A 26,991-nucleotide genomic window follows, 5' to 3' on the forward strand; every position below is an offset into this window, starting at 1 on the left:
GGGTTCAATCCCTGGGTTCGGAAGCCTGGAGAATTCCATGGACTATATATAGTCCATGGGGTTGCAAAGAGTTGGACACGACTGAGTGACTTTCACTTTCATAGGGTATGTAGGGAAATTAGTACCTTCATATTTACTGTTAGTGGAAGTAATAATTAGCATATCTTAAGATACCTTTTTAATAATTATTCCATTTCTAGAGTTTTATCCAACTTAAATCTATTAGCACACATACATAATGATATATGTATAAGGAATTGCAGCACTGTTCATAAAGATTAAAAACAATTTTAAGGTTCAATTAAAAACTAGTAAAAATTATACTACATCCAGAACCCCTCCTCCCACATACTAGACAGCTATAAAGGAATGAGTTAAATCTATCATCTTATATAACAAGCTCCAGGATGTACTGTTAAAGGACTACCACAATAGAAATGTTCTGTTACGCTTACAACTCATTTTGCTATGAGAGACATGAATTTACAGATCCAGGTTTGAGTCTCAGAAAGAATTCTTAGAAACTGCAAACGTCTTTTTCTGATTGCAGTTTTGGCTAAACTAAGGTCCATTTCAACAAATGCTTGAAAAGCAGATGCCTGGAAGAAAGCAACTGTGGCTTATAGCTAAGTTAGGAATTTCTTAGCAATAAGTGTCCCAAGCTAAAGAACTGCTTCTCAATACTTCAATAAAGGTAACTAGGAAAATATCCAGCAAATTGTTAGCTACTCCACCTTACATTAGAATCAGAAAAATATGTAAATTAAAGAAAGAAGCTGCTAACTTCATCAATGTCTTGTGAGTTGTATGAGGCTCCTGAATCACTGTTTAATCACATAGCTATTTTAATCAAAGTTTTTCCAATAAAGATTCTTCTAGTTAGTAAGATAAGACCTGAGAGGAAACTCCCAATGACCCAGCAATAGGGAAATGATCACAATGCATCATGCTTACCTGCCCTACATCTCCTAGAAGGCAATTCTGCTACTTGGTGCCATCTCTCTTCTTTGAAGTCATAGCATTCCACACTTCGAATAGCCTTTGGTGCTTGGCCCCCAACCACCACCATTAACTGGAAGGGCAGAAGTATAAGCACTTGAACAAATAACTACTGCATACTCAGGGATTTAAAATGTCTTACTGACACAAAGACAATGACATGGAGAGTATTAGGATGAAGATGGTAGGGTGAGCTGGGGGAAAACAACCACCTAATAAACATTTAATAAACATCACCAAGGGGGCACACATATGTTAGAACTACAATTCTATTTTCTAGCACATTTAGTCAAAAATAAGGATATCAGAAACTAAAATAAGTTTCTGATCCTTCAAGCAAAAGCAGTATTTAAGCCAAAAACAGCAGGCAATCAGCACTGGCAAGGCTGCAGTATGTCATAGGGCTTGCTAAAAACTAGATCCCAGCTTTGTAATGACTAGGGATTAGATCTCCACAACCTAGGAGAGCAGACAAAAGTGAAATTTATGTTAGTGGGTAGATGAGGTGAAGAGGACAGTATGGTATTAAAAGAAAGATGGAAGAAGAAAAAAAAAAAAACTACTGAAAAAGGAGCACTAATTAAATTTAAATTCACGAGAGAGTACAGATTCCTAGATATCAAGTAAAGAGATCTCCATGGATGTCCCACAAATAAAACAAACAAGAGGCCAGATAATGGAGATACTAGAAATCATAACAAATGAATGAGCAGAGAATAAGTGAGTTCAACTCAATTCACCAACTATTCATTAAGTGTCTATCATCTGTGTTTAATCAGAACTGTGCTAAGGTGTTCTACATAAGAAATATAAGACATGGTCTCTATCCCTAAGAGCTTATAGATTTCACTAGGGAGACAAGATTCTAAAGTAGTTCAAGAATAATATACAATTATATATGATTATAGACATTAACTGCTATTCCTGATCAGAAATGTAGCCATAATTTAGTAAAAACTTCCTGGAGCGGGGAGAACCTTTAGAGATAGATGGGACTTAGCAATCAATGTGTTTGTGTTTTAATGAACATAAATGAGCACACTGAGTACTCTTTGGATAGCTGTCAATTCAGAAGAATGTAAAAGTTAATGATGTCACAATTAGAACACTGTAAAGAACGGCAGGGACATTTCAAGCAGAAAGTTAGATAAGCACAGGAAAAAGAATGTTCAAAAGAAACACAAACTCAAACAGAAGATGGAATGTTTCATAGACACAAAAAGGGGAAGTTTGCACCTTGACTGAGCAATGGTCTACTTGTACTTAAAACTATAGAAAAGATGGGTACACAGAAATCAAAGTAAGTCCTATTTCCAAAAAGAAGCTTATTCTAGTAATTTACAGGAAAGGAGAAAGAATTTTAAAGGTCTTAAAAAGAAGATCGGATACAGCACAAATATATAAGATTTTTCAGACCTGTCATTCCCCTAGTGTTGAATGCAAATAAATAAAAGGCAGAATTAACGAAGAAAATCTGCATTACCCTTCCTTACTATTCTTAAAGGAAAAAGAGGAGGGGGAGAAGTTGTGAAATCACAGAGGTGCAACAGACAGTAAGATCAATCCTGTATCTAGGGATCTATAGAAGATCTATCTGTGCTTAAACTTTTAAACTCTGCCCAGCAGTTAAACAATAGTTAGAAGAGGCTTGGTTAACATCTGATGAAGATCAGTTAAAAAAAAATCTCTAAAGGGAATACTTTTCAAAAAATCCTTGAGAAACATAATAGTTGAATAGATTTCATGATTTGCAACTATGAATCTTATGATTTCCATGCAACATTTCACTTCTTGTAGATCAAAATGGGAAGGGAAAATGTGCTACTGATTACAGAGAAAGGTAGTAATATCTGTCCTTTACTCGCCCAAGAGAAGTAAAATAGGTTGAGGATTTGGAACTCCAAAAATCAGAGATAACCAGGAAAGGAAGAATGTATAATGGGAAGACGAGAGCAGGGATATTTGTATGAGATCAAGAGACAGTGCCACTACCAACAAAAATGTGTCATGACTCTGACATCCCAATTGTTTTTAAGAGACAGCTGGTTTCACATGAGAAACACCATACTTATGCTGCTGCTGCTAAGTCACTTCAGTCATGTCCGACTCTGTGCGACCCCATAGATGGCAGCCCATCAGGCTCCCCCGTCCCTGAGATTCTCCAGGCAAGAACAGTGGAGTGGGTTGCCATTTCCTTCTCCAATGCATGAAAGTGAAAAGTGAAAGTGAAGTCGCTCAGTCGTGTCCGACCCTCAGCGACCCCATGGACTGCAGCCTACCAGGCTCCTCCGTCCATAGGATTTTCCAGGCAAGAGTACTGGAGTGGGGTGCCATTGCCTTCTCCGACTTATTATGCTAATATAAAGGAATTGAAAACTATGAAGACATGTGTATGGAAAAGTTAAATATGACATATTTAAGGAAGGTAAGAAGTAGGGAGTTAGTTATACAAAATCAAGTGAGCATTCTGAAATGTAGATCAATTAAACTTTGTTCTTTCATTTTCTTCACCTATTAAATATTAGTTTAGTTTAAATTGCCTCCTGAAATATCAAATTTAGATATCCTGGGTAAAATAAGGAAAAATAGAAATAACATGATAGCATTTACAAAAATACAGATTCCAAATAAAAAAAGAAGCTAACAATAACATGTGGTGTTATAGTTAACCCTGGTGGTCCAGTGGTTATTGTTAAGCCTTGTCGTCCAGTGGTTAAGAATCTTCATTGCAATCCAGGGGATGTGGGTTTGATCCCTGGTCAGGGAACTAAAGTCCCATACGCTAAGAAGCAACTAAGCCCACACAACACAACTACTGACAAACAGTGGAAACAGTGACAGACTTATTTTGGGGGGCTCCAAAATCAATGCAGATACTGACCACAGCCATGAAATTAAAAGACGCTTGCTCCTTGGAAGAAAAGTTATGACCAACCTCGACAGCATATTAAGAAGCAGAGACTTTGCCAACAAAGGTCCGTCTCGTCAAGGCTATGGTTTTTCCAGTGGTCATATATGGATGTGAGAGTTGGACTATAAAGAAACCTGAGCACCAAAGAATTGATGTTTTTGAAATGTGGTGTTGGAGAAAACTCTTGAGAGTCCCTTGGACTGCACAGCGATCCAACCAGTCCATCCTAAAGGAAAGCAGTCCTGAATATTCACTGGAAGGACTGATGCTGAAGCTGAAACTCCAATACTTTGGCCACCTGATGCGAAGAACTGACTCATCTGAAAAGACCCTGATGCTGTGAAAAATTGAAGGCGGGAGGAGAAGGGGACGACAGAGGATGAGATGGTTAGATGTCATCACCGACTCAATGGACATGAGCTTGAGTAAACTCCGGGAGTTGGTGATGGACAGGGAGGCCTGGCGTGCTGCAGTCCATGGAGTAACAAAGAATCAGACACAACTGAGAGACTGAACTAAACAATAACATATAGTAGCAAAACATACACAGTTTTTCATTATACTGTCCAAATCCATGAGTGCCTTACACAACCCCAAGATAGTTTACTGAAGATACAAAACTAATGTCTGAGTTATAAAAAGATTTATCTTATGCAAATAAGTATGAGTCCACAGAATCAGAGACTAATAAGTCACTGTCATAGTAGAAATATTATCTGTTATTCCAGGACTGCTACCACATTTTGTCTGATGTGTCTTATTGTGATTATAATAAAGTGCGTCATTACTGTTAATCATGTTGCCTCATTCTTAACTATCTAGTTAGAATTAATCTTGAATATAGACCCTCTAAAATGACAAACAGTGCTATTGTAAAAGCATCCAGTAGAAGCACTTTTCAAAACTATGTGCAGATAAATAAACTTTCAGGATAGACTATGCAAATACAAAACTAACAGCAGTATATCTCCCTGCTACCTGTCAGGTCTGCCGCCCTACTCTCCAGTCACCCTGAGAGAGCAGAAGAGAACCTTCATGGATTGGCATACCCACCATGAAATCAAAGCTAAAGAACTGAGAAATCCAAAGTTTAATACAGTTGGGAGGGCCATCCAAACCCATTGGCAGAGAAGAGCCCAGAGACAGTGTCAACTGAACAGATGATCACAAAAGAGAAAATAATTGACAGGATTTCACCAAGAACTCTTTAGAATGTTTTTAAAAGTAGCATGCTTATTACAAAAATTAGAAGAGAATTAGTTTTCACTCTAAAGGTTAAGGCATAGCTAAAGACAGCAAAGCTAAAGATGCCAGCTAAGGGAATATACAGGTTAAGAAGAGACCTTTTAAAAATATGAAATGTTTAAAAAGTATTAAAGATAAGACAAACCTTTTAGAAGGAAGTTACAAAGACCAGCATAAAAGAAATAATAATTCAAATGGGCTAAGGCTATAGATGGCTTTTATAAATCTGTATTTTTTGGTAAGAACAAAAACTGACACCAAACAATATGGACAGATATGAAGTAATGAAGACTTAATAGAGATGACTTCTTATAAAAGGAGGTAAAAGGTATTTGGAAAATGTAAACACTTATAAAATCAGCAGACCCAGATGGCATGCATACTAAGGTATTAAGGGAACTAGCTAATGTACTTACTGAGCCACTTACAATTATTTTTGAAAAATCTTGGAGAACTGAGGAGAGATCAGAAAATTTAAAAACGGCAAATACCAATTTTCAAAATAGGGTAGGAAGTGAGTGCCTTGTAAATATCTTTTAAGTGACAATAATTTTCACTAAAACTTTAGAATATTTTGAGAAAAGCATTCAAATTTCTAGGAGCCTATGAAAATGATGAGTAACACACAGAGGGACATTAAAAAAAAAATCATGCTAAATTTGAATCTATATGATCCTAGATCTCATCAGATGCTATTTGCCAAATTACTTGTTTTGGTTTAGATAATAAACACAATAATATGGACTGACACTATAAATGGACTATAAATGGACTATATTGCTAAGTGGGTATTTCTAATGAGGAATCACCAGGAAGAGTACTGAAGTCCATTTTAAATTAAAATATTTACTAATAATTTAGAAAAAAGGAGGGAGTAGCACTGGTAAAATATAATCAATTCTAAATTGAGAACTCTTAACACTGGGCAAAACAGAAAAACACTACTAATATGAATTTGAAGCAGTTAAAATGTAGGCTCAAAAAAAAAAAAAACTTTGAAAAAATACTAAATAAAAGTATTAAAGTGAAAGAATATAAAAGATATAATTTAATGGAAATATAAAAACAACTAAAGATGACGTAAGAAAACAGTAGACAACAGATTAATTATAATTTCTTAATCCATCATTGCCCCCAAACACACGAGAGCTAGAAATCAATACATAAATAAAAGTATTATATTATGTATGGATCATTTTGATCAACCATACACAAAATGGTGCTTAAAGTGCTGGCCTCCTAGTACTATAAAGATGCACACAGAGCAGAAGAAACTGCAAACAGAAAGACAGAAATGAGGGGTTATTTGTAAAGAAAATTTAATCAGTAAGAAATGAATGGCTTCAACTAAAAAGATAAAGGTAGAATACAAACTTTCACATAGGAAATTTAGGAACACTGGAGATCTGGGAAGACATCTGGGAAATCTACACTGAAATGGCTATGTATGATGTGTGAGTGAACCATCAAACTGTGTACTATTTGTACACAACAGACAATAGGAGGCAACAAAAGGAACAAGCTAGCATCCTTAGTTGTAAGCAATTCTGTGAAACTACTCAGTTTTCACTTATCACCCAAATATGTAGCTTACAAAGAAATCTTTAGATCTACATACTCTGATTATCTTCTCTGCTGTTAACTAGAGCTGAAGAAACTCAGAAGGGATAAATACCAGTGGCCTCTGTTCCAGAAGAGCAGTATCATGTGGTTTGTAAAGATTAAATGAGTCAAACAACACCCACCCTCCACAGACAAAATCAAAAAAGAAGTTGAATTACATATACTACAATGAATTCCTGGATACATGGAAATTCAGATGAGTAAAATAAATTAAGAGCCTCATTATGGGCCTTTCAGATGAGATAGTAACAGATAAGAACAGCAGATCCTACTTTGGGAAGGTTCATGGGTGTCCTCAATCGGGTCCGGATGCTCTTCATTAATATACGCTGCTCTGTAGGTAGCAGATGGTACTTCATAGCTTCAATGAGGTAATCTTTGCAAGCACTGCTATTCTTCACCAGTGCTTCTTCCTCAACCCTCTGAAAGAAGAAATCAGACTCACCCTATGAGGGGATAGCTAATTCATGATAAAATGACAAAGAAACAAGAATAAGAAAAAAGAATAACTATCTTCTGATTCAATCTAAAAGTTTCAGAGGCAAGTTTATAAATATCACTAAAAAAATGCTTGACTATCTGGTCTACAGAGAAAAATATATAAATAATAAAGAAGAACTGCAATGAAAATCATATACTTCAATGTCAGTTATAGAATAATCTTTAGTAGTACTATGTTCATCTATTTGTTATCTTTAAGCCAAATTAAGAAATAGTTTAGGCCAAACAGTAAGAAAAATTAGAAAATTGAGATAATGAGTCCTTCAAGCAGGGGACCTAATATTATAAAGACAACCTTTTAAAACTTGAAAAAAAAAATCCAGTAAAGGGATTCAAAATACTTTATAACAATGTACCTATACCACAAATAAATCTTGTCCCTCCTATCCCTATCCTCAAGTGCAGGATAGGTTTCTTGTTTTCTTTTTTTTTTCTGTTCGTTTTCTTAAAGGCAGAGTACCAGTGATTACACATATGACAACAAGTAAACAAGCTTCAAACAATTCTAAAATGTTCAGATCTAATGCTAATAAAGAAATGTTTCTTCATATTGATAAACGGCAGAAACTAACACAACACTGTAAAGCAATTATCCTCCAGTTAAAAACAAATAATTAAAAAAAAAGTTTCACTGGATGGCTTTAATTATAAATTAAAATGTTGAAATGACCCTAGTATAAAGGAATGCTAATAATAAAACAGTAAATTTAAAATTTTTCAGAGACTACTAAAGATCCATTTATTGCTATTTGTTTCAAATAACCTGGTTTTCTTCAGCTTAGAATTCCATTCTATTCCATTCCATTCACTAATTAGAGGAGGCTATTAGAAGGAAGGCAAAAGAGATGCAGAAATGACACAGAACTACAGATGTGGTTTCTGCATGTACTCACATCACCACAGACAATGCTTCCACAAGCCCCAGTACTTGCTTATGCAAACCAGATACTGGGGAGAAGCAAACTTTAAGACCAGGAAGTAGCCCAAGAGGTAGCAGTTGCCAAGGACATCAGGTATATTTACTGCCCTATGCCCGGTTGCCACTGTGTAACAAGAATCTACACACTGTTGCCCCAGGGACATGGTGCTAGTGCATACTTATGTGTTATGCAAATACTTTTACCTGAACTAAATATTCCCGAGGAAGCAAAGGTAACCGTACATGTTCCATCAGCCGAGCCATAAATTCTTGCCTTACATCCTTGTCATGATTCACCCAAGCTATTACTGCTTCAAATACCTTGCAGAGAATATGAAGGAAAGAAAAGTAATGAGTTATGTACCAAGGTGTCTGAATAAAATATAAGGAGATTACATTTTATATAACACTCTTGCTAAGACATCCAGGTTTTATCAATGGTTGAAGTTTTTCAAATCATGACTATGCTTTTGCTGTTCAGTTACTCAGTTGTGCCCAACTCTTGTGACCCCATGGACTGCAGCACGCCAGGCCTCACTGTCCTTCGCCGTCTCCCCAAGTGTAAGCTGCAGGGGCCAGTCTAGAGGAAGAGGCTCAGTGTGGAACCTGTTAAACTTTGCTCAAACTCATGTCCATTGAGTCAGTGATGCCATCCAACCATCTCATTCTCTGTCATCCCCTTCTTCTCCTGCCTGCAATCTTTCCCAGTATCAGGATCATTCCCAGTGAGCTGGTGCTTCATATCAGGTGGATGGCCAAAATACTGGTGCTTCAGCATCAGTCTTTCCAATGAATATTCAGGGTTGATTTCCTTTAGGATAGAATGGTTTGATCTCCTTGCTCTCCAAGGGACTCTCAAGTCTTCCCCAACACCACAATTAGAAAGTATCATTTCCTCAGTGCTCAGCTTTTCTATGGTCCAACTCTCACATCCATACATGACTACTGGAAAAACCATAGCCTTGACTAGATGGACCTTTGTTAACAAAATAATGTCTCTGCTTTTTAATATGCTGTCTAGGTTTATCATAGCTTTCCTTCCAAGAAGCAAGCATCTTTTAATTTCATGGTTGCAGTCACTGTCTGCAGTGATTTTGGAGCCCAAGAAAATGAAATGTCCCTGTTTTCACTTCTTCCCCATCTATTTCCCATGAAATGATGGGAATGGTTGCCATGATTTTAGTTTTATGAACGCTGAGTTTTAAGCCAGCTTTTTCACTCTAGCACCACTCTATCCATGCAGCCACTGAGAGGGTAAAAGGCAGGAAGGCCAGGGGTCTCCAAACTAAGGAAATAGCCTGCAAGTGTCAGACATTTTTATCTCTCTTAAGCGGCAGGAGGAAACAAACTATCAATATTTTTTCCTTCTCTATACAAATTTAAAAGGAGGTTTCTCTTAAAATACTGTGTTGCCATAATGATACCTGGTTTCACCTGAAGTTAACTATTCTCAAACCTAGAAATAGCCAATGCCTTTTACTTATGGAAATGTTTGTCTTAAGCTATGGCAATGGCACCCCACTCCAGTACTCTTGCCTGGAAAATCCCATGGATGGAGGAGCCTGGTAGGCTGCAGTCCATGGGGTCTCGAAGAGTCGGACACGACTGAGTGACTTCACTTTCACATTTTCACTTTTATGCATTGGAGAAGGAAATGGCAACCCACTCCACTGTTCTTGCCTGGAGAATCCCAGGGGCAGGAGAGCCTGGTGGGCTGACGTCTATGGGGTCACACAGAATCGGACATGACTGAAGTGATGCAGCAGCAGCAGCAGCAGCAGCAGCATGCTAATGTACTATGCATTTACCCCCAAACTCTGTCTTCAAGTTGGTTCCGCCTGTTGGCTCAGAACTTACTTGACAAACCAGTATGTTATACTCAGATGTTGTTTCCCTAATCTATATAAATGAAACTATTTGTATGGTGATCTGCCCTTCTTCAAGATTCAAATTAATCATTTTATGGCCCAGGATGAAACATTTGGTGCCAAGATTATCCCAAAATACATCTTATGGGTGAGGGGCCTGGTGCCATGCTGAGTTTTAAGACATTCCTTTCTTTCATTAACAGACTGCTAGTGACTATATAACATCCAACTGAAGACTAGCTGGGGGGTACTCTTTCTGCCCCCTTGTGATGCCTATGTCAGAAGCTTTCCCTATCTCCTTTATACTTTAATAAAAAACTTTATTACACAAAAGCTCTGAGCAATCAAGCCTCGTCTCTGGCCCCAGATTGAATTCTTCTCCTCCAGTGGCCAAGAATCCCGGCGTCTTGCATGATTCAACAACAACCTTTCACCACTGATGGACATTCAGGTTGTTTCCAAATCTTGGTTATAGTCAAAAATGCTACAGGCAAAGGGGAATGTAGATATTCCAAGACTGTTTTCATTTCCTTTGGATATATACTCAGAAGTGGGACAGCTGGATCATATGATAGATCTACTTTTAATTAAGTATGTACTTTAATAACTATGCTTAGTACTTTTACATATTTAGTTAGTACTTTTTGCTGGGTAGATAGAGTGCCTGATGAACTATGGAATGAGGTTCGTGACATCGTACAGGAGACAGGGATCAAGACCATCGCCATGGAAAAGAAATGCAAAAAAGCAAAATGGCTGCCTGGGGAGGCCTTACAAATAGCTATGAAAAGAAGAGAAGTGAAAAGCAAAGGAGCAAAGGAAAGATTTAAGCATCTGAATGCAGAGTTCCAAAGAATAGCAAGACGAGATAAGAAAGCCTTCTTCACCAATCAATGCAAAGAAATAGAGGAAAACAACAAAAAAGGAAAGGAAAAAAACAAAAGAATGGGAGAGACTAGAGATCTCTTCAAGAAAATTAGAGATACCAAGGGAACATTTTGTGCAAAGATGGGCTCGATAAAGGACAGAAATGGTATGGACCTAACAGAAGCAGAAGATATTAAGAAGAGATGCCAAGAATACACAGAAGAACTATACAAAAAAGATCTTCACAACCCAGATAATCACGATGGTGTGATCACTGACCTAGAGCCAGACATCCTGGAATGTGAAGTCAAGTGGGCCTTAGAAAGCATCACTATGAACAAAGCTAGTGGAGGTGATGGAATTCCAGTTGAGCTATTTCAAATCCTAAAAGATGATGCTGTGAAAGTGTTACACTCAATATGCCAGCAAATTTGGAAAACTCAGCAGTGGCCACAGGACTGGAAAAGGTCAGTTTTCATTCCAATCCCAAAGAAAGGCAATGCCAAAGAATGCTCAAACTACTGCACAATTGCACTCATCTCACACGCTAGTAAAGTAATGCTCAAAATTCTCCAAGCCAAGCTTCAGCAATATGTGAACCGTGAACTTCCAGATGTTCAAGCTGGTTTTAGAAAAGGCAGAGGAACCAGAGATCAAATTGCCAACATCCGCTGGATCATGGAAAAAAGAGAGTTCAAGAAAAACATCTATTTCTGCTTTATTGACTCTGCCAAAGCCTTTGACTGTGTAGATCACAAGAAACTGTGGAAAATTCTGAAAGAGATGGGAATGCCAGACCACCTGATCTGCCTCTTGAGAAATTTGTATGCAGGTCAGGAAGCAACGGTTAGAACTGGACATTGAACAACACACTGGTTCCAAATAGGCAAAGGAATACATCAAGGCTGTATACTGTCACCCTGCTTATTTCACTTCTATGCAGAGTACATCATGAGAAACGCTGGGCTGGAAGAAACACAATCTGGAATCAAGATTGCCAGGAGAAATATCAATAACCTCAGATATGCAGATGACACCACCCTTATGGGAGAAAGTGAAGAGGAACTAAAGAGCCTCTTGATGAAAGTAAAGTGGAGAGTGAAAAAGTTGGCTCAAAGCTCAACATTCAGAAAACGAAGATCATGGCATCTGGTCCCATCATTTCATGGGAAATAGATGGGGAAACAGTGGAAACAGTGTCAGACTTTATTTTTCTGGGCTCCAAAATCACTGCAGATGGTGACTGCAGCCATGGAATTAAAAGACGCTTACTCCTTGGAAGGAAAGTTATGACCAAGCTAGATAGCATATTCAAAAGCAGAGACATTACTTTGCCAACCAAGGTCCATCTAGTCAGGGCTATGGTTTTTCCTGTGGTCATGTATGGATGTGAGAGTTGGACTGTGAAGAAAGCTGAGCGCCGAAGAATTGATGCTTTTGAACTGTGGTGTTGGAGAAGACTCTTGCGAGTCCCTTGGACTGCAAAGAGATCCAACCAGTCCATTCTGAAGGAGATCAGCCCTGGGATTTCTTTGGAAGGAATGATGCTGAAGTTGAAACTCCAGTACTTTGGCCACCTCATGCGAAGAGGATTCATTGGAAAAGACTATGATGCTGGGAGGGATTGGGGGCAGGAGGAGAAGGGGACGACAGAGGATGAGATGGCTGGATGGCATCACTGATTCGATGGATGTGAGTCTGGGTGAACTCCGGGATTTGGTGATGGACAGGGAGGCCTGGTGTGCTGCAATTAATGGGGTCGCGAAGAGTTGGACATGACTGAGCAACTGAACTGAACTCACCAAGTACATTATCTAATCTTCTTGAACTTCAGTAACAGAGGTGATAATTTGAAGATATATGACCTAATTCATTGTTGACAACCTTTCCAAACTGAACTTGCTTCTACTAGATTAAAATCTAAAGTCCCTTTTGAATAAAGCACCCAAAATAATAAAGCAAAGTGATACCTGTAATAACAATCATCTACTCTTAGCATTTTTGGTTTTCCTCTGGGTTTGCAAAATGCTGGACCACATACTTCTAAATAATCTGCAGAACAGATTAACTTTCTTTCATCATAATAGTAGAATGTATTAAATGTGATATTTAAAATTTTAAAAATCTAAATAATGACATTAAACATATACCTATGAAAAAGTTAATGAGCTATTAAGAAGATGATATTTAACCACATAATTTCCTTCCAGATTGATGAGAATATAACCCAATAATCTTTAAAGGGTTATAGAAAATGTTTGATGATATGTAAATGAATAACTGGAGAGCAAAAATTAGGTTATTGTACTGCAAGTATAGAGCAAGACACTAAAAATAATCTACACTATAATTAACATGCTTCTTCAATTCATTCAGTCCACAAGTACCTTTATGTGCCAGATGCTAGAGATTAAGAGGGTCTTGCCAATTTTATCTGCTATTTCTTGGTTCTGTTCTCTCTTCTCCACCTCTCTTTCTGCCACCCTACACCAAACAGATCTTACTGCACACTGGTAACTTCAGCATCCTCCCATCTGATCCTCACCCAACTTCTGATCTATTATGTATATCACCATTTTAGAGTTAGTCTCTAAAAATGGTCCCTAGTAAAACCATTTCTCTAGTATCCGTACCTTATATAGTAACCTCACACACAGGAATCTAAGTTGGCCCCGAGAAACCAACAGGGAAGGTTGTGGAGGCAGTATTATGGAGTCATATTTGTTCTGGTGTCTTGAAATGCTCCTTTGAGGGGAAGCCAGATGTCATGTAAGAAGTCTGATTACTGGTGGTGAGATGCCATGAGAGATCCAAGCCAGTTACAAAGAATAAGTGGGTAGAACAATACCAGCCAACAATCGGCCCAAGAGCCATACAAGTGAGTGAAGAAACTATCCTGGGTGTTCCAGACACATAAGATGCCATGTGCAAAGGGACTGAAGCCTCAGGAATGTGGCTCCAGTTAGAACCATGCCACCTGTCAAGACAACCCAGCTGAAGCCCCAGGCCCTGTAGAGCAGAGACAAACTGTCCCCATGTGCCCTGGATGAATTCTGTTCGCAGATTGTGAGCCTAAGAAAATGGTCGGTGAGGTTGTTATATAGTAGTAGAAAACCAGCATAGTATCCATGACATGTTTGCCGCTAAGTCGCTTCAGTCGTGTCCGACTCTGTGCGACCCCATAGACGGCAGCCCACCAGGCTCCCCTCTCCCTGGGATTCTCCAGGCAAGAACACTGGAGTGGGTTGCCATTTCCTTCTCCAATGCATGAAAGTGAAAAGTGAAAGTGAAGTCACTCAGTCGTGTCTGACTCTTCGCGACCCCATGGAGCACAGCCTACCAGGCTCCTCTGCCCATGGGATTTTCCAGGCAAGAGTACTGGAGTGCGTTGCCATCGCCTTCTCCAATGACATATCTACAGAGTAGGTATTATGGCATTCTCCTACTGCTAAGAACTCTTCAGATGCTCTTTATCACCAAGATAAAGTCAATTTTCTTTAACAAGGCTCAGGAAGTATTTTATGTCATCTCCCATCTTGTCTCTAGTCACTGTGCCTACACACACTCACACTCCGTGCCTGCACACACACACACACACACACTCCGTGCCTACACACACACACTCTGTGCCTACACACACACACTCTCTCCGTGCCTACACACACACACACTCTCTGTGCCTACACACACACATTCCGTGCCTACACACACACACTCTCTGTGTCTACACACACACACACACATTCCGTGCCTACACACACATACACTGTGCCTACACACATACACGCACACAATCTGTGCCTACACACACACACACACACACACACACACACACACATTCTCTGTGTCTATACCCACACACACCACTCTGTGCCTACACATGCACACTCTCTGTGCCCACACACACACACTCTGCCCACACACACACACAAACTCTGTGCCTACACACACAAACTCCATAGTGCATGTGCACTATGCTGCTGCTAAGTCGCTCCAGTCGTGTCTGACCCTGTGTGACCCCAGAGATGGCAGCTCACCAGGCTCCCCCATTCCTGGGATTCTCCAGGCAAGAACACTGGAGCGGGTTGCCATTTCCTTCTCCAATGCATGAAAGTGAAAAGTGAAAGTGAAGTCGCTCAGTCGTGTCCGACTCTTCGCAACCCCATGGACTGCAGCCTACCAGGCTCCTCCGTCCATGGGATTTTCCAGGCAAGAGTACTGGAGTGGGGTGCCATTGCCTTCTCTGGTATAGACACTACAGTATAAACTATAAAGATACACTATAAACTCTAATCTTACTAAACCAACCAAATGCAATCAATCTTTCACATCTCTTTATATTTGCATATTCTTTTCCCTCTACCTGGGCTTCCCTTTTCACTCCCACCCATCCTATTTCCCTGGAAAACTCATACTCACTTTAAAAAAACTCAGATCATACACTGGAGTCATGCTAAATGCCAATCTTTATCCAAGGAATGATTACCTGCTCCTATTGGATCTTATACAGCATTCTGTGATCATGTATTACCTCACTGGTTGTTCTGCTGGTCATAACTAAAGAATTTTATGTTGTCAATCTTCTTATATCCAGAATTCCATAGCAATATCTGGTACACAGTAGAAACTCAACACACATCTATTAAACATGAATAGCAGTGTCTTCCTCTATATTTCTGGGATGTTAAAAGATTATACATTTCACGACATTCATGTATTTTTTCATTTGGTAACTATTATGAGAAATGTGTCTTGCCCCCAAGCAGGATGAATATCCTTGAGGAAGAGAACTAAAGTTTATACAACAAAGCATATAAAAGAAAAACTAAAGTTTTACTTCATCCAAACACAGCCTGTGCATAAACTTCCGTGCCCTGATTTGCACAAGGTATAAACCCTATCCAAAGAATAAAAGCCACTGAGAAGCTTCTCTCTCCACAGATATGAAAGGTGCAGGTGGCTGACAGAGGCGACTTCCAATTTGGAGAGACAGGCTATACAGCCAGACAAAGGAACTGTAGATGGCTCTACAAGGGGAGGGGGGAGAAAACGCAGGGAGAATACTCTGTAAGCTGCAGGGCCCAGTCTAAGGGAAGAAGCTCAGTGTGGAACCAGTTAAACTTTGCCACCTGGGTGTCTTCCAACTCACAAGATGATGAATTCAGTTTGCTTCGAGAATATTATGTTTTAGATCACAATTATTCCAGGTATCTATCTAAGCTGTGAGAAGAAATCCAGTTCCCAAAATGTCCTTTGTTTCAGATAGTTTAATGTGTGCAAGCTCTTACTGTGGGGTCCAGTACAAAACTTCAGTGTCTAAACAGTTAGGTAAGCTCCTATGGAATAAGAAGACAGTCATTTACACAACCAACAAGTCAACTAACTGAGTTTCTCAACTTCTGATCAAAGATAACTGGCTGTCACAAAACAAAGCAAAAAAAGGAAAAAGGAAAAATACTGTATCACTGTACACCAGAAAAAGAAAAATACACATACCTTCTCTTCTGAAGAAATGGTAAGTTTGTCACTTGAGATTAAGCTGCACACTTGTTCAATGCCAAGGTTGAGAAATTCTTCACTGAGCACGACATCTGCAAAATGTTGCTCTGTTTGGAGGTTACAAAGAGAATTGATTCTATTATCATAGTTTCAAACTACTTAGAGAAGAAGAGGTTTTTCTTAATCTAACCTATGAATGAGAAAACCAAGTGCATTTCATAAGTGAGAACTAGTAATTAGTAACAACTCAAACAAACTTAGTGGCAGCCCGGGCAAGAACGCTGTCTGACTGTACACTCAGATGGACTATTTTTATTTTATTCAGTTCAGTTCAGTTGCTCAGTTGTGTCCGACTCTTTGCTACCCCATGAATCGCAGCACGCCAGGCCTCCCTGTCCATCACCAACTCCTGGAGTTCACCCAGACTCATGTCCATCGAGTCAGTGATGCCATCCAGCCATCTCATCCTCTGTCGTCCCCTTCTCCTCCTGCCCCAATCCCTCCCAGCATCAGAGTCTTTTCCAATAAGTCAACACTTAGCATGAAGTGGCCAAAGTACTGGAGTTTCAGCTTTAGCATCATTCCTTCCAAAGAAATCCCAGGGCTGATCGCCTTCAGAATGGACTTGTTGGATCTCCTTGCAGTCCAAGGGACTCGGCAAGAGTCTTCTCCAACATCATAGTTTAAAAGCATCAATTCTTCGGCACTCAGCCTTCTTCACAGTCCAATTCTCACATCCATACATGACCACTGGAAAAACCATAGCCTTGACTAGACGAACCTTTGTTGGCAAAGTAATGTCTCTGCTTTTGAATATGCTATCTAGCTTGGTCATAACTTTCCTTCCAAGGAGTAAGCGTCTTTTAATTTCATGGCTGCAGTCACCATCTGCAGTGATTTTGGAACCCCAGAAAACAAAGTCTGACACTGTTTCTACTGTTTCCCCATCTATTTCTCATGAAGTGATGGGACCAGATGTCATGATCTTTGTTTTCTGCATGTTGAGCTTTAAGCCAACGTATTGACTCTCCTCTTTCACTTTCATCAAGAGGCTTTTTAGTTCCTCTTCACTTTCTCCCATAAGGGTGATGTCATCTGCATATCTGAGGTTATTGATATTTCTCCCGGCAATCTTGATTCCAGATTGTGTTTCTTCCAGCCCAGCGTTTCTCATGATGTACTCTGCATAGAAGTTAAATAAGCAGGGTGACAATATACAGCCTTGATGTACTCCTTTTCCTATTTGGAACCAGTCTGTTGTTCCATGTCCAGTTCTAACTGTTGCTTCCTGACCTGCATATAGGTTTCTCAAGAGGCAGGCCAGGTGGTCTGGTATTCCCATCTATTTCAGAATTTTCCACAGTTTATTGTGATACACACAGTCAAAGGCTTTGGCATAATCAAGAAAGCAGAAATAGACGTTTTTCTGGAACTCTCTTGCTTTTTCCATGATCCAGTGGATGTTGGCAATTTGATCTCTGGTTCCTCTGCCTTTTCTAAAACCAGCTTGAACATCTGCAAGTTCATGGTTCACATATTGCTGAAGCCTGGCTTGGAAAATTTTGAGCATTACTTTACTAGCGTGTGAGATGAGTGCAATTGTGCAGTAGTTTGAGCATTCTTTGGCATTGCCTTTCTTTGGGATTGGAATGAAAACTGATCTTTTCCAGTCCTGTTGCCACTAGGGAGTATTTTAGAGTTAAACATCTATTCCTTATGTGTTAATAAGACTATCAGTATTGAAATATGTAAAACCTTTTGTAAAATCAGATGAACAGCATGATGTATTACACATTTGAATGTATTATGTAAAATATCAGAGGGCTTTAGAACATAATGATGTAAGGAGAGGAAGCTGTTTTATTTAAAAACTAAAGACTAAACAAACACATCTTAAAAGCTGATCAGTCTGAATATAAGACCATTATTTAAAAAAACAGAATTAGTTTATGATATAGATAGCTCTGGGCTATCCTGGTGACTCAGATGGTAAAGAGTCTGACTGCAATGCAAGGGACCCAGGTTAGATCCCAGGGTTGGGAAGATCCCCTGGAGGAGAGCATGGAATCCCATTGCAGTATTCTTGCCTGGAGAACCCCATGGACAGAGGAGCCTGGCGGGCTATAGTCTATGGGGTTGAAAGAGTCAGATAAAATGGAGTGACTGTCCTTTGGACTGCAAGGAGATCCAACCAGTCCATTCTGAAGGAGATCAGCCCTGGGATTTCTTTGGAAGGAATGATGCTAAAGCTGAAACTCCAGTACTTTGGCCACCTCATGTGAAGAGTTGACTCACTGGAAAAGACTCTGATGCTGGGAGGGATTGGGGGCAGGAGGAGAAGGGGACGACAGAGGATGAGATGGCTGGATGGCATCACTGACTCGATGGACATGAGTCTGAGTGAAGTCCGGGCGTTGGTGATGGACAGGGAGGCCTGGCGTGCTGCGATTCATGGGGTCGCAAAGAGTCGGACACGACTGAGCGACTTAACTGAAGTGAACTGAACACTTTTACTTTCATAGATAGCTCTGAATACTATGTAAGCAACTTATTTGGGGATCAAGTTATATACTATTTTATATCCTCATCTCCATTCCAGAAACCAGTGAGATTAACAGTTCTTAAAAAACCAAAAAAAAAAAAAAAAAAAAAAACAAAACCCAAACAAAAAAACACCTTTCTTTGATTTCACAAATATACTCATTCCTCCAAAGGGGAAGAGAGGACTATTAGCACAACCAGTAACTTAAAAACTTAAAAGTAAATAAATAAATAATCATTTACAAAGTATCCTTTCCTCCACACCCAGCTCTCATTTTAAAGTGTGAACTCACAAGGAAATGTGGTTTTCAAATCCCAGCTCTGCCATGTGCTAGCTTGTAAAACCCTGGGCATGTTTTGTAATTTCTTTAAGTCTTGGCTTCCTCAACTGTAAAATGGGGATAATAAAAATACTTTACATAAGAAAGAATGCTGTGAGAATTAAATACCTTAATAGCTTATAAATAAGCATCTATAAAAGAAATGGCAACCCACTCCAGTATTCTTGCCTGGAAAATTCCATGGACAGAGGAGCCTGGCTGGGCTATATACAGTCAAAGGGATCGCAAAGAGTCAGATAACAACTGAGCATGCACACATGCGCATGGTAAATGGTAAAGATCCGATAATTCAGCTCCTACTGTATTGTGATACCTATGTTCTAAAGTAAAAATCTGCCAGGAATTGTAGGTATTTTCTAGGTCTTTACAATTAATTGTATGCTACTAGCAATTTATTTCAAAGGTTTTTTTAAAGAAGATTCAAGTACATGTTTTAACATACCATAAAAATGAATAGTTGGCTTCCCTTGTAGAAAACACAGGGCAAACCATGTCCCCAAGACTGAAGACATTAAAAGGAGAATACAGGGAAGTGCAGTTGATTGGAGCAGAGACTCACAAGTGGAAACCGTATGGGAACTGGTGCAAGTGTAGGAAAATCTCAGTGTGGAAATTTAAGCATTAAAAACACCATGGGGACCCAGTCACAGGGGGAGTCTACAATACCGGGAGATTTCCTCCAGAAGCTCAAACGTTTCCACAGTAAATATGAGACAAGAACCACCTGTAGCTTCTGTAGGGAGAGGAGAAATGAAACGATTTTGAAATACCCAATGTATTGTGTTCTTAATGTTACCGAATCGCTAAGTCTGTGTGTCTGATGCACAGAGACACCTATCAATACTAAAACATTAAGAGTTTGGAACAAAGAAAGGTTTTTTACAGATTCATACAGGGAGATGGGTGGCTCACACCCTAAGAACCACAAAGTTACTGAAAGCTTTTAGCAAGCCCCTTTAAAAGCAAAAACTGAGGGATGGGTAGTTAGTTGTTGCAAACTTCTTGGTGTCAGATCCTTTGCTCTTGAGGTCAGGTCATTGTCTGGTAACAATTTTCCTGTAAATGTCTACCAAACGAATGTTATTTGTTTATTGTTAACAGAATAATGTTACTCTGTCCTGACGATAGCAAAGTCCCAAAGCACAACTTTCACCCTCCGAGGTCACAATCATGGCTAAGAGGAGGCAGAGCTCAGCTACAGCTCCTCAGGGCCAGGTTCCCCACACACTGCCCACCTGTCACCCCTGAGGGAGCCGGGTATCCAACCAATCTGGCCCTCAGTGTCCTCAGGCTGCCCAAGTAGGGGAGACCAGGTCTCACAGACTGTGACCCAGACAAACGGACACTGCTATTAGGTCACAGACGGGTTCACTGCTGCCTCAAGGCCTGGGCCTCGGCGTGGAGGGGCTGAGTGAGGGCTCTGGAGCCCTGCAGGATAGAGTGTCCAGGTTGCTCCCTGGGCCCACCTGCTCACCCGTTGGCCCAAGGCTGGGTAAGCTAGAGGGCCTCCAGGAGAAGGCCTGAATCTGTCTCTTACCTCACTCTCCACCTGACGACCACCACACCACTGAACCTGGCTGAATCGCTTCCCTAATGGTCCCTCATTGACAGTTCCTTGTGGGCAGGGCCCACTGTGCTGCTGACCAATAGCTGGGCAGGACAGTTGGTTGCTTGGGGTGGGGAGGGGGCAGTGAGGTGGCACCAACCAATGGCTGAGTAAGACCTGTTGCCTAGTAACAGGGTGGGGAATAATGACAACAGCAATGGCTGCCTGCTAAGGCCTGTGCTCATTCTGATCTGTTACATTAACAACATCTGCCCTCAGGAGAATCCAGTTAACCAGAGCCTAACTGACTGAAGTTAGAGAAACACCCAACTCCAGCCCACTCTGCCCAACCAGTTCCACCTAGGAGGGAGAAAGAAACCAGAGAAACACTTGTGAAGCTCAGTCCAGAGCCAAAAGCTCACTAACAAACCCTTCTAGTCATATATAGAAGGGTTCTTTCCCCACATCTCACTGCCAGATCTCTAAAGGCCTGTTTATAGCAGTTCACTGGGTACGTCACAAATGGCTATCAAGAGAAGAATTATGAGGCATTTCAAAAGGCAAAAGACACAACTTGAAGAGACAGACCAAGCATCGGAACCAGATATGGCAGGGATGCTGCATTTATCAAACTGGGAACTTAAAACACAATTTAACAACTATGATAAATTCAGGGTTTCCCTGGTGGCTCAGATGGTAAAGAGTCTGCCTGTAATTCAAGAGACCTGGGTTCAATCCCTGGGTTGGGAAGATCACCTGGAGAAGGAAATGGCAACCTACTCTAGTATTCTTGCCTGGACAATTCCATGGACAGAGGAGCCTGGTGAGCTACAGTCCATGTAGTCTCAAGAGTTGGACACGACTGAGTGACTAACACTTTAACTTTCACTATCATGATAAATATGCTCAGGGCTCTACTGGATAAAGTAGACAGCATGAAAGAATAGATGTGTAATGTAAACAGAGAGATGGAAATGTCTAAGAAAAAAATCAAAAAGAAATGCTAGAAAACAAAAACACTATAAGAAAAATGAAGAATGTCCTTGATGAGCTTATCAGTAGACTAGACAGGGCTGAGAAAAGAACCTGTGCCTTTGAGGATAATGGTGGATACATGTCATTATACATTGTCAAAACTCACAGAATATACAACACAAAGAGCAAACTATAATAAATACTATGGTCTTCAGTTAATAATAATGTATCAATACTGGCTCAGAATCTATAACAAATACACCACACTAATGTAAAATGTTGAAAATAGCAGAGGCTGTAAGAAGAGAGAGCACACAGGAAGAACTCTGCTCTGCCCCTCTCTGTCTATAAACCTACAACTGCTCTAACAAATTTTACCGAAAAAAGAGTGCACTAATAAAGAAAAACAGAAATGAATACTTTGTAACTGAATCTGTAATAAATCAAAAGTCAATGGAAGAAAGTAAAATTGGTATGTGAAAGACTACAAACTAAAGATTAAACTTAAATACCCAATTTGAAGAGATACCTAGTCTTTATAGCATATTACTTCACAACAGTACTTCAACACCTAGCATGAAATATTTAATAGGGTTAAAGATTTTAATAAACTATCATGATTAATTACAAAGATCATTTCTACACCTAAAATAAAATCCTAATTTTCATGATCTCAAAAGAAATTGACACAAAAAAATTACTTCAGAAGTTTTTATACTTTCTTTTTAAAGAAATGAGGAAAACCTTTTTTCAGTGGTTGGATCTGTGTTTCAAAGAAAAAAAAAAGCACAGAGAGATCCTTTGTATTTAAAGTTCCCAAATAAATTCATTTTAGCGAAAATCTGGCAAATAGCATATAAACTCATATAAACTTTCAAATGCTTGTGATAACAAATTTGAAGTTCAAAGATAAATGTGTTAACAGCTACTGAATAAAAGACAAGTGAATATAAGCCTCTTTACTTCCTAATCATAAAATATTTCACTTCCAAATACAGGTCTGCAGTGATTTTACACTAAGTTCCTTTTATAATTTTAAAATCTGAATCAAAGAAAGAGGTTACCTCTACATACTTTTCACATGGGAAAAAATCCCTAATGAAAGTGAAAGTGAAGTTGCTCAGTCGTGTCCAACTCTTTGTGACCCCATGGATTGTAGTCTATCAGGCTCCTCCGTCCATGGGATTTTCCAGGCAAGAGTGCTGGAGTGGATTGCCATTTGCTTCTCTGGGGATCTTCCCGACCCAGGAATCAAACCTGGGTCTCCCACATTGCAGGCAGACGCTTTACAGTCTGAGCCACCATGGGAAAAAATCCCTAATAGTAACAAATATATTACTTTTCCAAATCATGACTGCACGGGTTACTCTAGCCTCTGCCTCACCAATCAAAACAATGGACTTGCTAAAAAATAAACCAGGTGACTTTTTAAAAATAAATAACTATTCATTAATAAATTTTGAAGCAAGGGCACTAGTAACCTATCCAAAGTCAAGTTTGGGCTCTGAATTCATCATGTACTCTTCATCAGTAGTACCCAAGACAGTCTGGTCATAGTGAAGAGTGCCGACAAAATGTGGTCCACTGGAGAAGGAAATGGCAGCCCAGTCTAACATTCTTACATCGAGAACCCCATGGACACTATGAAAAGGCAAAAACATATTTCAACACAATATGAGTCTCCCCACCCCAGTTGGAAGGTGTCCACTATGCCAGTGGAGGGCTTCCCTGGTGGCTCAGAGGGTAAAGCACCTGCCTGCAATGTGGGAGACCCGGGTTCAATCCCTGGGTCGGGAAGTTCCCCTGGAGAAGGAAATGGCAACCCACTCTAGTATTCTTGCCTGGAGAATCCCATGGATGGAAGAGCCTGATGGGCTACAGTCACAAAGAGTTGGACACGACTGAGCGAGCTCACTTCACTTCACTTCAATTAAGAATGAAGTGGCTAGGCCAAAGCGGAAACAACAGTCAGTTGTGGATGTATCTGGTGGTGAAAGTAAAGTCTGATGTCGTAAAGAACAAAACTGCATAAGAACCTGGAATGTTAGGTCCATGAATCACGGTAAATTGGCTGTGGTCAAGCAGGAGATGAATGAACATCAACATCTTAGGAATCAGTGAACTAAGGACAGGAATGGGCAACTTTTATAATAATCCAGATGACTATTATATCTATTATTGTGGGTAAGAATCTCTTAGAAGAAATGGAGTAGACCTCATAGTCAACAAGAGTCAGAAAGGCAGTACTTGGCTGCAATCCCCGTTCGCAAGGCAAACCATTCAACAACACAGTGTGTATTAAGCCACTTCAGTCATGTCCTTTCGATGCTATGAACTATACCCTGCCAGGCTCCTCTGTCCATAGGATTCTCTAGGCAAGAATACTGGAATGGGTCTATGCCCTAACCACTGATGCCAGAGAAGCTGAAGCTGATCGGTTTTATGAAGACCTACAACACATACTAGAACACCAAAAAAGATTCATCAAAAGATTCCTATAAAAGTAGGAAGTTAAGAGATACCCACAACATGCAAGTTTGGCCTCGGAGTACAAAATTAAGCAGTGCAAAGGCTAACAGTTCTGTCAAGAGAACACACTGGTCATAGTAAACAACCACTCTACACATGGACATCACCAGATGGTCAATACTGAAATCAGACTGATCATGTTCTTTGCTGCCAAAGATGGAGAAGCTCAGCAAAAAGAGCTGACTGTGGCTCAGATCATGAGCTCCTTATTGCAAAATTCAGGCCTAAACTGAAGAAAGTAGGGAAAACCATCAGGGCATTCAGGTAGGAGCTAAGTCAAATCCCCTATGATTATACAGTGGAGGTGACAAACAGATTCAAGGGACTAGATCGGACAGACAGAGTGCCTGAAGACCTATGCATAGAGGTTCATGACACTGTAGAGGAGGTGGTGACCAAAGAAAAAGATATGCAAGAAGGCAGAGTGGATGTCTGAGGAGGCTCTACAAATAGCTGAGAAAAAAGAAGTGAAAGGCAAGGGAGAAGGGGAAAGAAAAGAAGTGAAAAGCAAAGGAGAAGGGGAAAGATATACCCAAATGAACAAAGAGTTCCAGAGAACAACAAGAAGAGGTAAGAAGGCCTTTTTAAATAAACAGGGCAAAAAACAGACGAAAACAATTGAATGGGAAGACTAGAGATCTCTTCAAGAAAATTAGAGATATCAAAGTGTCACGCGAGTGTATGTTCCTCGGTTTTTTGTCTCGTCACAACAAAGATTTGGAGCAACGGACATTAAAGCCCTCGGCGTGTCACAGCTCTTGGGTCTTGGACAAACAGTGCTACAGCTCTTAGGCAAATCAGTGTTACAGCTCTATTTTATTTAGAAGATAGCAGGAGAGTGAGAGAGAGAAAGAGAGAGAAAGAGAAGAGCGCACGTACGCGGGAGAGAGAGGGTCCATGAGAGAGCGCTTTGGCTCCTCCTTTCATATATTTTTTTCCTCCACCTGGGCCTGCCCTATGCAAATTGGGCTTAGCCAGGAGTGCTGTTTGTTCTGCCTGAAGTCTTCACTCTGGTCCTTGGACCTCCCTTTGACTTTCCTTTTCTTTTAGCCACCACCAAAAGGACTCCTTTTCCCTATTCTACCTACCTAACATACCCCCCTCAAGAGATGGGAGGCCCAATTCTTTGGGAATAGGGGCGTCGAGGTCTTTCTGGCTACTTCCTGCTGAACTGGGGCGGCGAGGGGTATTGGGCCTCCCCCTCTTGCTAGTCTCAAGCCTCAGAGTACCCCCTCGTGAAGGCTCACCTCCCACAGCTCCCGAGTTGTCTGGTGCTCCTTCCTCGTACCCAAACGTGCCCCCATATCCGGGAGCACCTCCTCTGCAAAAGCCAGCTCGAGTATGTCCCTTAGTTGAAACTGGAGGAGAATTCGGACCAACCTGGGTCCATAAGCCCTTCTTCCTCTTAGAACTAAGGCAGATCAAACAAGACCTGGGAAGTTATACAGATGACCCAGGCAAGTATATAGATACATTCCAACATATTACCTTGGCCTTTGACTTGATGTGGAAAGACATCATGGTCATATTTAGTCAAACTTTATCTGATCCTGAACATACCAGGGTCTTAAAGGAAGCCCGGAGGTATGCAACAGGACTCCACATGTCCAGTGATAGATACCCAGTAGGGGAAACTGCAGTCCCCTCGTCTGATCCTAATTGGAATTATAATGACCCTGAGCACATCTGGGAAAGAGATAATTTTCTAATCTGTGTGAAGGCAGGACTGAAAGCAGCCCAACAAAAAGTAATTAGCTATGCCCGGGTCTCAGCAATAACTCAGGAGCCCAATGAGAACCCCACTGCCTTTCTGGAGAGGCTAAAGGAGGCACTCCAAAAGTTTACCAACCTGGACTTAGACTCTTACGAGGGACGGGTGATTTTAAAGGACAAATTCCTGTCCCAATGTGCATCAGATATCAGAATTAAGTTACAGCAGCTACAACAGCAGGACCCTGCTGCCTCTTTAGATGAGATGGTCCAGACAGCCACCAATACCTTTTATAACAGAGAACAGGAGAGGGAGGCCAAGGCCCAGGAGAAGGAGAGAAAGAAAGAGACAAGGCATGCCCAGATGCTGGCCGCCCTCCAGAGAAGCCCTATGGCAAACCCCGAGTCCTTGAGGGATAAGGCACAAGACAGATGCCTGATCTGTAGACAGGCGGGGCATTGGGCCAAAGAGTGTCCAAACCGTGACAAGTCTCCTAGAACAGCTTGCCACAAATGCCATCAACTGGGACACTGGGCGGCACTCTGCCCTCGGGACCCAAGAGCCTCAAGGTCAAGCGCCAAGCCTACCCTCACGATGGTTCAAGAGGACTGAAGCGGCCCACTCCAGCCAGCCTGCCTGTCACAGATAACCATCACGGGGCTGGAGCCGAGGGTGCAACTGGATGTGGCAGGTAGGTCCAAGAATTTCTTGGTTGACACAGGGGCTACCTACTCTGTCTTGATCTCCTACTCCGGAGCCTTCTCCTCCCAAACCTGTACCATTTTGGGTGCTACAGGAAAAGCAACTACTAAAAGATTCACCTGAGCACTTCTTTGTTGCTGGGATGGACAAATATTTTCCCACCAGTTTCTGGTGGTCCCTGAGTGTCCTATCCCCTTATTGGGAAAAGATATAC

At 40.6% G+C, this 26,991-nt stretch overlaps 1 protein-coding gene across 3 annotated transcripts in view; it reads right to left on the minus strand.

Annotated features, from left to right (window-relative positions):
• The window catches only part of KLHL2 (kelch like family member 2), a 171,388-nt gene that overhangs the window by 16,337 nt on the left and 128,060 nt on the right, over positions 1-26,991 (minus strand). For all 3 annotated transcript variants that reach the window (XM_027513526.1, XM_027513527.1, XM_027513528.1), the window contains 4 exons: positions 16,430-16,539; positions 8,403-8,519; positions 7,051-7,200; positions 955-1,072 (listed from right to left, as the gene is read on the minus strand). In XM_027513526.1, coding sequence (XP_027369327.1) covers positions 955-1,072; positions 7,051-7,200; positions 8,403-8,519; positions 16,430-16,539 — 495 coding nt within the window. The remainder of the gene's footprint in view (positions 1-954; positions 1,073-7,050; positions 7,201-8,402; positions 8,520-16,429; positions 16,540-26,991) is intronic.

The sequence above is a fragment of the Bos indicus x Bos taurus genome, chromosome 17 (assembly GCF_003369695.1).
Source record: "Bos indicus x Bos taurus breed Angus x Brahman F1 hybrid chromosome 17, Bos_hybrid_MaternalHap_v2.0, whole genome shotgun sequence".
NCBI lineage: Eukaryota > Metazoa > Chordata > Mammalia > Artiodactyla > Bovidae > Bos > Bos indicus x Bos taurus.